This window comes from Hyperolius riggenbachi, chromosome 3 (assembly GCF_040937935.1).
Source record: "Hyperolius riggenbachi isolate aHypRig1 chromosome 3, aHypRig1.pri, whole genome shotgun sequence".
In the NCBI taxonomy this organism is placed as follows: domain Eukaryota; kingdom Metazoa; phylum Chordata; class Amphibia; order Anura; family Hyperoliidae; genus Hyperolius; species Hyperolius riggenbachi.
This window is the reverse complement of record NC_090648.1, coordinates 180,977,390-180,990,767: the sequence shown is the minus strand read 5'-3', so window position 1 is coordinate 180,990,767 and position 13,378 is coordinate 180,977,390. Positions and strand designations below refer to the sequence as shown.

Sequence of the window (13,378 nt, the reverse complement as noted above, 5' to 3'; positions counted from 1 at the left end):
ATGTTATCATCAATAGCTCATGCTGCTTTTTGTTGATTGGTCCAGCGTTTTAGTTGAGTGCAATCAAATCATTGCAACTGAAACACTGTCTACCAACAGGTTATAATATACTATCGATTATTTCCTTCAATCGAAAATAAAAATGGATCATTGGATTCAATAGTTTATGTAAAAATGTACCATTATGAACAGACATTTGACCTCACTATAGGAAAAGGTTTTTGGCTGTGCTGCATAAATATGTAGCCGTCATGTATTTCTGTACATTGAAAGCAAATCTGTCACAATACTTAGCAATATAAGTGAGGACTACATGTAAAAATAGATGTTTCAGAGGTAACAATCACTTCATTAGTAGGCAAAACCCATTCTTGTCTATCAAGGTCACGTTTGACCAATGCCTTCCACTCCGAGGACTCACTACTGATGGGTGACTTCTTACTCAATGACTTGGAAAATTAGGACCACCTCAAGAACCCTTATGGTCTTTGGAGCAGCCACCAGATAGGAGTCCCTCAGGGCAGCCAGAAAATGCCTGCCCACCAGACCATTCTCTGATATCTGTAGCCTGTTTCAGAGATAATTTACTTGGTGGGGTGAGATTATGCCTGCACATTAGCCTAATCTGCAGTGTCAGATCGCATTTTTAGGGATTATTTTCTGTAATAGGTCAGATTATGTCTGTATATCAGACTATTCTACTATGGCTATAGCCAGCTCTAGGGATTCTTTTCTGAAATTAGTCACAGTATGTCTGTGTATCAGACTATTCTGTTGTGTCTATAGCCAGTTTTAGGGATCATTTTCTAAATGTGGTCAGATTATGGCTGCACATCAGACTATACTTCAGTGGCTGTAGCCAGCTTTAGGTATTGGTTTCTACATTCCTTAGGCCCACACATTGGACGATTCTCCAATGGCCGTAGCCACTTTAAAGGCATTATTTTCTAAATGTGGGCATAGTATGTCTGCATGTCACTCTATTCTGCAGTGGCTATAGCCAGCATTATTTCCTGTAGTGCGCTTCAAAACAAATTATTACCATGGAACACGGTCATGTAATACTGCATGTTTTCATCATTGAATACAATGTTACCCAACTAAAGCCTTGTACACACATGCTAGATGGGTCTCAGTGGAGGCCGGTGATGGCCTTCTTGGCCGAGAATCTAGTGTGGCACAGGTATCCACCAAGATCATCTAATGATCCATCAGGCTGGATCGTTAGGTTACAATCAGTGGTCAAGCCCATTTTTCCCATCCTTACCCCTCCTGCCAGAAGCCTCCCCATTGTTCACTGTGCATCACCCCTCCACTACTTCCCATAGCCACAGACACGTCACTTTGCTATACCAGAGTGAGACGTCACGGTGGTGTACTAGATCACACACTTACATTGCAGTGCTGGGTCCGATTAGAATCCCAGCCAGGGAACTATCTGCACGGATAGTATGTTCTGCCAGTGTCTGCGTGGGTTTCCTCCTGCATGGGTTTCCTCCAACATCCCAAAAACATAGATAAATTAAATTGGCCTAAGATTACTGTGGACATAGGACTACGGTAGGGATTAGATTGTGAGCTCCTCTGAGGGACAGTTAAGTGACAAGACAATATACTTTGTAGTGCTGTGGAAGAGGTCAGTGCAATATAAACAATAATTGAAAATAATCTGTACTGTGCTTGACTCCCAAAGGATCGAGTTCGGATTCCTTCAGGCGACAGACCTAGCCTGTGTGTATGCACATTCATTCTAGTGGGTTGGCCATGTGTTAAAATCCTCCAACCAATAACGAAAAAGATGAACTTATTGTATAATCTTGCAAAATCATAACCTCAGTCAGCTAGACTAAATTCTGTTGTTGAATTTCTTAACAAATACGGTACTACTTTTTGCACTGAAAACCATTTTACTTGCCTATGCAGTCAGTTTTTAATCAAAATGGATTTGAATTGTAAAATGAGCACTGAGACAGCAGTTCATAAAAAGGGTTGCAATAGATTAGGCGCAATACTTAAAGAGGAACTGTAACATGAAAAGATCCCCTGGGGGGTACTCACCTCGGGTGGGGGAAGCCTCCGGATCCTAATGAGGCTTCCCACGCCGTCCTCCATCCGTCAGGGGTCTCGCTGCAGCCCTCCGTGGAGTCCGGGCAGCGGTGACGTCAATATTTACCTTCCTGGCTCCTGCGCAGGCGCTCTGACGGCTGTCGGCTCCGAACTATACGGAAATACCCGATCGCCGTCGGGTCCGCTCTACTGCGCAGGCGCAAGTTTCCTGCGCCTGCGCAGTAGAGCGGACCCGAATGAGATCGGGTATTTCCGTGTAGTTCGGAATGGAAAGCCGCCACAGCGCCCCCGCTGGAGCCAGCAAAGGTAAATATTGAAATGACAGTCGGCACAGTCGCCGGCTGTTCGGAGGGCTGCGGCGAGACCCCCGTGGGACAGAGGACGGCGTGGGAAGCCTCATTAGGATCCGGAGGCTTCCCCCACCCGAGGTGAGTACCCCCCAGGGGATCTTTTGAATGTTACAGAGTCTCTTTAAATTGTGGTGCATAGTTTTAATTGACAAACTATATGCAGGTTAAAATGAGCTATTTAAAGGAAACCAGAGACCGAATAAAAAAACCAAAAAAAACGTTTTATACATACCTGGGGCTTCCTCCAACCCCATGCACACGGATCGCTCTCACGCCGCCGTCCTCCCCTCCACTGTTAATTCTGCTAGTCTGCGCAAGAGAAGTGCGCTCTAGTGATATGTAGAGAGTGCACTTCCTCTTGCCCAGACTGGCCGCGACCGGCAGAAGTAACGGGAGCCAATACTGGAGCTGCAGGCAGCAGAGGACAGCGACGCAGGAGTAAACCGTGTGCATGGGGCTGGAGGAAGTCCCAGGTATTTATAAAACTTTTTTTTTTCTCCCATCTCTGTTACATTATAAGCTTGATGCACCAATAGTAAGCTTTTCTGAAATGATCCTAGGGGACTGATAATTGTTACCTCTGAATTAGCTGGACCCAGACTTTGTACACTTTAAATTTAGCACATTTTCTTGTCAGGAGCTGGAGTGATACTGAAGCAGATTTGCTGATTTAGGTGAAGTCTATGAACCAAAATATAATTTCATTCCATAACTCTATACATCTTTATAAGACCAGGCATCTTTATGTCAGTGTGCTGAAGGTTAACACTTTTCATATAAATAGAATATCTAACAAAGGAAAACTGTAATAGTTATATACATAGCATTGATGTGCAATTGTGCAGTCCATGACTTGAATACATTCCAAATCTGCTTACACCGTTTCTATGTCACAGTAGAGAAGCATATGCAAAGGGCAGAGAAGGCCACTACAGACAAAGAGAAATTACATATTTTGGATTAAATAGGGACATTTTCAAGGCAAATCTATCTAATTTTTAAACTGAGATGAGGCTATAGGATCATATTTCTGTGTACGTTATAATGTTGAATCTCGTCTACTTATTAATTCTGCCTTTGTATTCTCACTAATAGACTGGGAACATTAAGGATGATACAAGAGTCTGGTTTCCTCTCAGTGGCCATTCACAAAGACTGGTCACACAAAGTGGAATTTCTGTTTTCTATGTAGACAGTTCTGAGGCCCGAAGATCCAGTGAGGTGTAGAAAAGAATGTATGCAGCAGAGGTCTTCACTGAGGATACTGAGATGTCAGATACTTCATGGTCATCAAACTTGCACCACCGCTGTTTCAAGGCATTTTTACAGTACGCTGTGTAGTGTCCTCCGTCCAGGCCTCCATAGTGATTCTGTGTGGAATTGTATACAGTCAATAAACAGCAATATTACTTCATAGTAAGCAGTTGAGATGAGCAAAAAATAAAATGGGAATGTACACTGACCCAGGGAGAGGTAGGATTTTTACAGCAGCAGTAGCCAGATAATTATACAGCAAGACCCCCAGTGTCCAGCATCAGTGGGGATCGCCTGGTGCTGTATATATGTGCTTTCTGGTTGATTGAGCAACCGGCTGAAAAAGCACAAACCTCCCACCCGTGTAGCATAAAATACTTACTGGGCCTCTGGGCAGCGTCTTCTATCCACCCCGTAGCTCCTACAATGCGTCCTCTGTGTATGGCTCCTGGCGTGTCACCTGACCCAAGTGGGGTCATGTGAAAAGGGGGAGCTGAGCATGGATGCCAGAAATGAGAAGAAAAGTAAAAGATGCCGCGCCCAGAGGCTCGGTAAGTATTTTATGCCCTGCAAATCCCCTAAAGCACTGTCCCTGTTCTTCCCCTCAGGCATGCCGGTTAGTGGAGACTTCTGGTTGCCCGAGTTCCAGATAACAGGGACAACTATTAGCTCACTCATTGAAAGCTTCTGGCTTTGACAGGATAGATTTACCTCTTTCTGGCTCAGTAGAGATTTTGTATATTAAGAGAATTTTCTTCTCATCACAGTTGAGCAGACCAATAATCAAAACTTAGCTCAGCTCACACTTAAAGAGGAACTCCAGTGAAAAAAATGTAATAAAAAAGTGCTTCATTTTTACAATAATTATGTATAAATGATTTAGTCAGTGTTTGCCCATTGTAAAATATCTTTTAAATCCCTGATTTACATTCTGACATTTATCACATGGTGACATTTGTACTGCTGGCGGGTGATGTAGCTGCTGCATGCTTTTTTGGCAGTTGGAAACAGCTGTAAACAGCTATTTCCCACAATGCAACAAGGTTCACAGACAGGAAACTGCCGGGAGTACCACGGTCCTCAGAGTTTCTTGTGGGAGGGGTTTCACCACAATATCAGTCATACAGCGCCCCCTGATGGTCCGTTTGTGAAAAGGAATAGATTTCTCATGTAAAAGGGGGTATCAGATACTGACTGGGATAAAGTTCAATTCTTGGTCGGAGTTTCTCTTTAAAGGGACCCTGAGCAGAGGGGTGAATTGGAAATCTGGATATACCTGGGGCTTCCTCCAGCCCCCCCCCCCCCCCGTGGCCCATGAGGTCTTGCTGGCGGCCCGGATAATCCAGAGACTTTGGCTGAAGTCGCGCATGCGTCATCACGCCAGTTGCCGTAAGCCTCCTGCGCACATGCAATTCTCTAAAGACTGAACCGTGCATGCAAAGGAGGCATACATCAAGCGGTGTAATGATGTGCTTGGGGGGGGGGGGGGCATGTGCGCCTTCAGCCAAAGTCACTGGATTACTGGAGCTGCCAGCAGGACCACGGAAGAGACTAAGAGGATGCCGGGGGACCTCGCAGGCTATCGGGGCTAGAGGTAGTCCAAGGTAAGTCCAGATTTTCAAACTACCCCTCTGCTCAGTGTCCCTTTAAATAATCTAGTCATAGTTCAAAGAATGCAGGAAGGAGGCGTCTTATGTAGCCCATGCTGCAATACCCAGTCTTCTCTTCTATGAACTGTGACAGCATGAGTAATTTCCCATCAGCTAATGGAATAGTCATCTATCAGTTTGCATCGATGGGGCTCCATTAGAGCGAGAAAGCAAGGTTTTTGGTTTTCTTTTTTATCAAAGAAAAACGGTTTGTGCCGTCGAAAACAGAGCACGTTCACAACAAAAATCATGCAAGCCAGCGATTGTGTTCACAGGAAAAAAAAATATCACGCACACGAGTGGGAAAGTAGCACTGAGATTTACATGTAAATCGCAGTGTTTTTGCAATCAGCAAAACGGCTGTAATCCGCTTTTTGAAGCTGATTGCAGCTAGTGGAAAAGCGCACTTACTTATTTGTAAGAAGCAGTATGTACCCATACATGCTACAGAAGAAAAGCACCCTTTTCTGCTCTTTGTGGCTGAGTTTAAACAATGGCCACACAAACCTTTAATAAACTATGGCTACTGTTTGCATCTTTTACCAGATAAAGTATATCCACATATATATTTTGACAGTATTTATTGGTCATTTAGGCCGGTTTCAAAAACGGGCGCTAGAATGACCTCCATGATCACCTGCGTGGCAACGGGCACAGCTCAGCGCCTGCGCACTTGATATGGTCACAGCATATGGACGCAGATTCCTGGGATAAGATCTATATATATATATATATATATATATATATATATATATATATATATATATATATATATACACACATATATATATATATATATATATATATACACACACACACACACACACACACACACACACACACACACACACACACACACACACACTTCCTGGGATAAGATCTATATATACACACACACGCGCGCGCGCACACACGCACACGGATTTACCATTACAAAATTACAAACGAAATTGCTCTTCATGTTGGCAAAAAAGATTCCCCAAAACCCTGAATTCCAGGATTCTAGAGTGTGTACAGGTGTACCCAGATGTTGGATAAAAATCTGGAAGGCTGTATATTTAGCGACAGTGCAGCCCGAGCTCATTACTGCCTCCCTTACACTTCCCATTGGAAGTCGCACCTTCGTCTCTCCTCCCCCATCCATAACAAGAGAGGCTGTAGCTGCGCAACATTTCTGTACGACACTTAATCCCAAACTGTCGTGCGAGGGATGCATGTATACTCACCTTTACTGCAAAGCACAGCAAACAAAAGCACTGGGCATATAGATTGCAAAACAACTGGTTCTTTGCATTTTATGACACAGTTTCATACTGAGCTAAAGTTACCTGATGCCACAGCACAATTACAGATACTCATAACAAAAACACTGCAGCTCTTTACTTACAGACACTCCAAATAAATTGTATTTCTTAAAGATCTTCGGTCCTATGACGTATGGTGACAGGTCCAGGTGCTCCAAAGGAAAATCCACATGCGTTTGAAGTTTTTGCTTCCACCTTCCTTCATAAGAAAATCTGAAAACATACAAAGGCACATGTGGATGGATGGAAACCCTGCTCTTGGCCACATTTCCATAAACAAATGTAACATGTAAGGAAATTACCGTTTTAAATGTACCAGAAGGACAGGTGGGAGTTTCCAAATCTCTATTTTCTTGGTGGAATCTCTTCGTGTTTTACAGTTGCTGCAGTAAAATCTGTTATTATCGGTGAGCTTCTCTTCCTTAGAAAAAGACTTAAGGCAATCCTAAGAAAAGAGCACAGTAATTATGGATTGGTCTTGGCTAAAAACAACACAAAGGCTGAGAAACATAAACCCCAATTGTGCAGAACATGCGCTGAGCATATTGCAGCTCCAGTGTCAGGAAAGCTGATAATAGGCAAGCTGAATAGAAAAAGACAAATAAGGGAAAACAAATCCGCATTCTATAAAAAAACGAAATGGCTTTTACTCCAAGTCAGCCCTCTGCTGGCAGCTATACACTGTGAAAGATGTCAGGCTACTGTACCTAGGTCACTGCCTACAGACATATTGCTACTGTTTCTTAGCTGGTCCTGTATGCCCTGTAATATACTAAGGTGCACCCCTGAATCCCTGTAATATACTAAGGCGCACCACTATATCCCTGTAATATACTAAGGTGCTCCCCTGTCTCCCTGTAATATACTAAGGTGCTCCCCTGTCTCCCTGTAATATACTAAGGTGCACCCCTGAATCCCTGTAATATACTAAGGCGCACCCCTATATCCCTGTAATATACTAAGGTGCTCCCCTGTCTCCCTGTAATATACTAAGGTGCTCCCCTGTCTCCCTGTAATATACTAAGGTGCTCCCCTGTCTCCCTGTAATATACTAAGGTGCGCCCCTGAATACCTGTAATATACTAAGGTGCTCCCCTGTCTCCCTGTAATATACTAAGGTGCTCCCCTGTCTCCCTGTAATATACTAAGGTGCTCCCCTGTCTCCCTGTAATATACTAAGGTGCACCCCTGAATCCCTGTAATATACTAAGGCGCACCCCTATATCCCTGTAATATACTAAGGTGCTCCCCTGTCTCCCTGTAATATACTAAGGTGCTCCCCTGTCTCCCTGTAATATACTAAGGTGCTCCCCTGTCTCCCTGTAATATACTAAGGTGCGCCCCTGAATCCCTGTAATATACTAAGGTGCTCCCCTGTCTCCCTGTAATATACTAAGGTGCTCCCCTGTCTCCCTGTAATATACTAAGGTGCGCCCCTGAATCCCTGTAATATACTAAGGTGCTCCCCTGTCTCCCTGTAATATACTAAGGTGCTCCCCTGTCTCCCTGTAATATACTAAGGTGCTCCCCTGTCTCCCTGTAATATACTAAGGTGCGCCCCTGAATCCCTGTAATATACTAAGGTGCTCCCCTGTCTCCCTGTAATATACTAAGGTGCTCCCCTGTCTCCCTGTAATATACTAAGGTGCGCCCCTGAATCCCTGTAATATACTAAGGTGCTCCCCTGTCTCCCTGTAATTTATTAAGGTGTGCCTCTGTCTCATGTTTGAGTCAACCAATATTACCTGGGAATGATAAAAGGGGGGGCTCAATTTATAGTTAAATTAGATTATATTTGAGAAAGCTACTGGGTAGTTGTATAAATAAAAAAGCAAAAACAAAGCAGGCCCCATAGCTGGGTAACTGAAGATTATTATATTACACTTAAGGTAGCCATACATCTAGTGATCATGGGCAGAATCGACCAAGAGACAAATCTCTCTCTAACTGAATCTGATAAGAGAGAGATCTATTGGCTGCCCATAAACAGCAGGCCGATTCCCAATTAATTCATGCTGAAGTTGATCAGGAATCGGCCTTGTGACGCTGCATCTGGCTGATGCGATGTTAACCCCCTAATGATAAATGTCCCCCCGATGCCCAGTGCAAGTGATACATTACCTGTCTGCGGTCTCCGCTGGCTCTGGGATTCCTCCACTCTCCATAAGCGTGCGCCATGTGGTTGCCTGGTAACGTGGCCACGTGTGTGACATCTGACATCACACGCGCGCCCCCATTACTACAGCAACCACGTGGGGCGTGCGTGTATGGAGAACGGCGTGCGCCCAGAGCCAGCGGAGGACAAGCAGAGGCCGCAGACAAGTAATGTATCGCTTGCACTGGGCACCGGGACACACACACACTTAACATTGGAGGGACAGCGCCGGGGGCTTTGTTGTGTTCGTCGCTCATCCCGATATCACTCGGCGTTACCGCCGCGCACCCCATCAAGCAAGTCAGCCCTTCATCTTGCACCATGTGCGAATGGACTAATGCGACCAATTTCGCCCCGAAATTGGTCGCATTGTCAGTCAGGCATGCACTTGGTGGCACAGATTTTCATACGATTCGATTATAATAATCGAATTGGATGGTCTATCGGCCGCCAAGTCGCCTAATGTAGGGCTACCTTTACAAAGCATAAGAGCCAAATGTACTGTAGGTAATTACCTGGAGGGAACACTTGCTAGAAGGAAGCGGCAATGACAGATACATAAAAGCTTCAAAAGTCCTGGATTTTTTGTGGCAAGTCAGACACTGTACAGTTGACTTAAACTGACCCTGGAAAAGTGCCACTATAATGGATTCATTCAGCTGCTTGTGTTTAATCCAAGCAGACTCTGAAGCCTGAGCATCATTTAAATGTTCATTGTTTTCTTCCTTGTGTCTCTTCCTGTTATCAGCCTAGAATAAAAAAAACACGTATTATTCCAACATCACATTGTAGTACTGGAAATAGGATCCACACATGTTGCAAGCAGATTGCTGCTCTATATGATTTATTAATAAGAATGGTGAAAACTTAGAGCATATTATAACTGTACATGCTGTGCTACCATCTCCACAGCTAATGCTGACATTAGGGAAGTATGTATAGTAACACAGCGGAGAGCATGGGACACATACAAGGAGTGACTAATGTAAAGCCAAGTTAGCCAACCACATAAGCAAAATGGAAAAAAAGCCAACCACCTTTCAAAATGTGCACTAATAATGGTATGCTACAGTCTATATATGCTGCTAAATTCTAAACCAAATGTCATATTGTGCGACCTCTGTGAGACACACAGCACATTGTAATTGAACACTGATTTATGAAAAGACATAACTTAGAATTGTGTTTAAGGAATAATAAAGTGAAACAAACCTTTTAAAAAGTGTTAAGTATAATATTTTTTACAGTATAAAGATGCACCCATGATTTACAAAGCATCCTGTGTTTTTAATAAACCAAGCATATTTGGATGCACCCCTTGTACTACAGGATAATGGTCTCTCTATGAGACGAGGCGATGTGGTGCATTCCTGCATGAAGCAGTCTACATTAACCAACACATTCCTCTTAACCATTTCCAATGTGGTGTCTGGGCCTGTATAAAGCTGCTGAAAGAGCTTGGAGTTTGTCCACTGCTGGTAAATACTAACATGAATATGTAATATCATACTTCATCAATTAACACCTGAAAAATATAGAACTGATACTACAATGAAAAATATACATGACCTTTAAATCTCAACTCCAGGCAGTGATATAAATACATTACCTCATAGCTCAAGAATTAGAGCCCAAATGTTACCCATTCAAAATATTTTAACATGATACCAGAAGTGTAGATGGAGTAATAACCACCAGGCTCTGTGGGTGTGACTTCTGCTTGGCCATGCTGCTCAGACTAAAGAGGTGAGACACAGACTGAGAACCCTAAGAAGAAGAATGCAGCTTGCAGCTATGAAAGTCCAAGCTGCAGGAAGTGAACAACTTTCTAATCACAATTTTTTTAATGTACAATTAAGGAAACCTGAGATGTAAAAAAAAAAAAAAAAAAAGTTGTCTCCAGCCCCTTCAGGCTGATCGGTCCCACGCCATCCTCCAAGTCTGCCTGGATCCTCCTCTAGGTGGCCCGGTAATTCCTTGAGGTGGGAGGGGTTGAAACCACGCATGCCCCTCCCAATTGTGCTCTTGTTGCTGGGATTGTTCTGCACCTGCTCCCGGCCATGGGGAGTGTGATGGGGGAGCGTGCATGGCCGGGCTGCGCCAGCTGGTGGATTTATCGTGCCTTTTTCCAAGACAGCAACCTGTGTACAGTGGTGGTCCCTGTACTTGAGTGGAGACTGTTACTCTCCAAAAGAGAGTTTAGTTGTTGCCCTCTATGCAACCTTATCCTGTGAGTACCTTCTTTTATAACATTGTACTCTACATGCTCTGAAAATACTACTACACTATTGTAAAATAAACTAGACGGCGCTGCTTGACTTACTTCTATTAATATTATACAGAAACAATCCTTCCACCTGCTGCTTCCTTTATTACAGTGGTGGGCCCCTTAACCCCACTGCCAAATTTCCAACACGATTTACCTCAAAAAGTAAAAGGAGCGCAAGTAATTAAAATCTTATAATTTTATTATCTATTGATGCATATGATGTTCAATATACATGTAAAAAATTTTTTTCCATCCAAAACCGTTGAGTACTTCAAAACTCCTTCCCACATACAAACCATGCAACACATACACACATGGGAGCTATGCGGTGCTCTAAAAAAGAGGGGGATAATCAATAAAAAATATACTGTTAAAAAATTGTGTATATATATAGGCTGTGCATATATATGCAGACAATTTCCAGATTAATCCTGTATATAGTGATCAGACTCGGGTTCACTGTCGCTTTTCCCAGAGGGATGTGCTTGGACTCTATGTATGAAAAAAGGAGACCACTATAGCCAGTATACTTCAGGCAGGTAAATGGTTAATGTCTAAGATCATAGGCAACAATCCCTCCAATGCCACTCCACTCCAGGTACTGATTCTGATGAAGACAATCGGACTTGTCGAAACATGTCAATCTGAGGTCTGGAGGGGTGCCCCAAAGACTTTCTAAGTACCTAGATCAAAATCTGGAACTATCGACAATTACTCTGTGTATACGCATTGCATACAGCACTTTGGAGAATCAGGAAGGATTCAGGAACCAAGGTGGAACGCATAACCAACTTACTTCCTCCCTCCGTGAGAAGGATTGCAACGCAAGTGATTCAGAGCTATCGCGAGAGCGAGTGACGTCACACCAGGAAGAATCACGCAGGCTGCAGGAACGTGAGTTGAAGCGCTGGTCCGGGCGTACGCGCCGTTTGTACTGTAACCTGTGCATAAGCGGGGATTACTGAAGGGACAGTGTGAGGCCAGCACGGCAGACCGTGGGACTACACGGAGGAAGCAGGTAACGTGGAGTGGCATTGGAGGGATTGTTGCCTACGATCTTAGACATTAACCATTTACCTGCCTGAAGTATACTGTATAGTGGTCTCCTTTTTTCATACATAGAGTCCAAGTACATCCCTCTGGGAAAAGCGACAGTGAACCCGAGTCTGATCACTATATACAGGATTAATCTGGAAATTGTCTGCATATATATATGCACAGCCTATATATACACAATTTTTTAACAGTATATTTTTTATTGATTATCCCCCTCTTTTTTAGAGCACCGCATAGCTCCCCATGTGTGTATGTGTTGCATGGTTTGTATGTGGGAAGGAGTTTTGAAGTACTCAACGGTTTTGGATGGAATTTTTTTTTTTACATGTATATTGAACATCATATGGATCAATAGATAATACAATTATAAGATTTTAATTACTTGCGCTCCTTTACTTTTTGAGGTAAATACTACTACACTATTGATCTCTGTGCTTAACCACTTGAGGACCATGGGCTTTACCCCCCTTAAGGACCGGCCACTTTTTTTCCATTCAGACCACTGCAGCTTTCACGGTTTATTGCTCGCTTATACAACCTACCACCTAAATGAATTTTGGCTCCTTTTCTTGTCACTAATAAAGCTTTCTTTTGGTGCTATTTGATTGCTCCTGTGATTTTTACTTTTTATTATATTCATCAAAAAAGATATGAATTTTGGCAAAAAAATGATTTTTTTTAACTTTCTGTGCTGACATTTTTCAAATAAAGTAAAATTTCTGTATACATGCAGCGCGAAAAATGTGGAGAAACATGTTTTTGATAAAAAAAAAAACCATTCAGTGTATATTTATTGGTTTGGGTAAAAGTTATAGCGTTTACAAACTATGGTGCAAAAAGTGAATTTTCCCATTTTCAAGCATCTATGACTTTTCTGACCCCCTGTCATGTTTCATGAGGGGCTAGAATTCCAGGATAGTATAAATACCCCCAAATGACCCCATTTTGGAAAGAAGACATCCCAAAGTATTCACTGAGAGGCATAGTGAGTTCATAGAAGATATTAATTTTTGTCACAAGTAAGCGGAAAATGACACTTTGTGACAAAAAAAAAAAAAAAAAAAGTTTCCATTTCTTCTAACTTGCGACAAAAAAAAATGAAATCTGCCACGGACTCACCATGCCCCTCTCTGAATACCTTGAAGTGTCTACTTTCCAAAATGGGGTCATTTGTGGGGTGCGTTTACTGTCCTCGCATTTTGGGGGGTGCTAATTTGTAAGCACACATGTGGTATTGCCGTACTCAGGAGAAGTAGTATAATGTGTTTTGGTGT

At 43.0% G+C, this 13,378-nt stretch overlaps 2 protein-coding genes across 4 annotated transcripts in view; one reads left to right on the top strand and one right to left on the bottom strand.

Moving 5' to 3' along the window:
• USP50 (ubiquitin specific peptidase 50) overlaps positions 1-3,877 on the top strand; it is a 54,850-nt gene extending 50,973 nt beyond the window's left edge. Inside the window, exon 8 of the mRNA XM_068275386.1 lies at positions 3,513-3,877. The gene's annotated coding sequence lies outside the window, so the exon portion shown is untranslated. The remainder of the gene's footprint in view (positions 1-3,512) is intronic.
• Positions 3,139-13,378, bottom strand: part of USP8 (ubiquitin specific peptidase 8) — a 102,877-nt gene continuing 92,637 nt past the window's right edge. For all 3 annotated transcript variants that reach the window (XM_068275382.1, XM_068275383.1, XM_068275384.1), the window contains exons 17-20: positions 9,295-9,528; positions 6,927-7,069; positions 6,708-6,837; positions 3,139-3,787 (exon numbers count right to left, since the gene is read on the bottom strand). In XM_068275382.1, the coding sequence (XP_068131483.1) occupies positions 3,602-3,787; positions 6,708-6,837; positions 6,927-7,069; positions 9,295-9,528 (693 nt within the window). In that variant the 3' untranslated portion in view covers positions 3,139-3,601. The remainder of the gene's footprint in view (positions 3,788-6,707; positions 6,838-6,926; positions 7,070-9,294; positions 9,529-13,378) is intronic.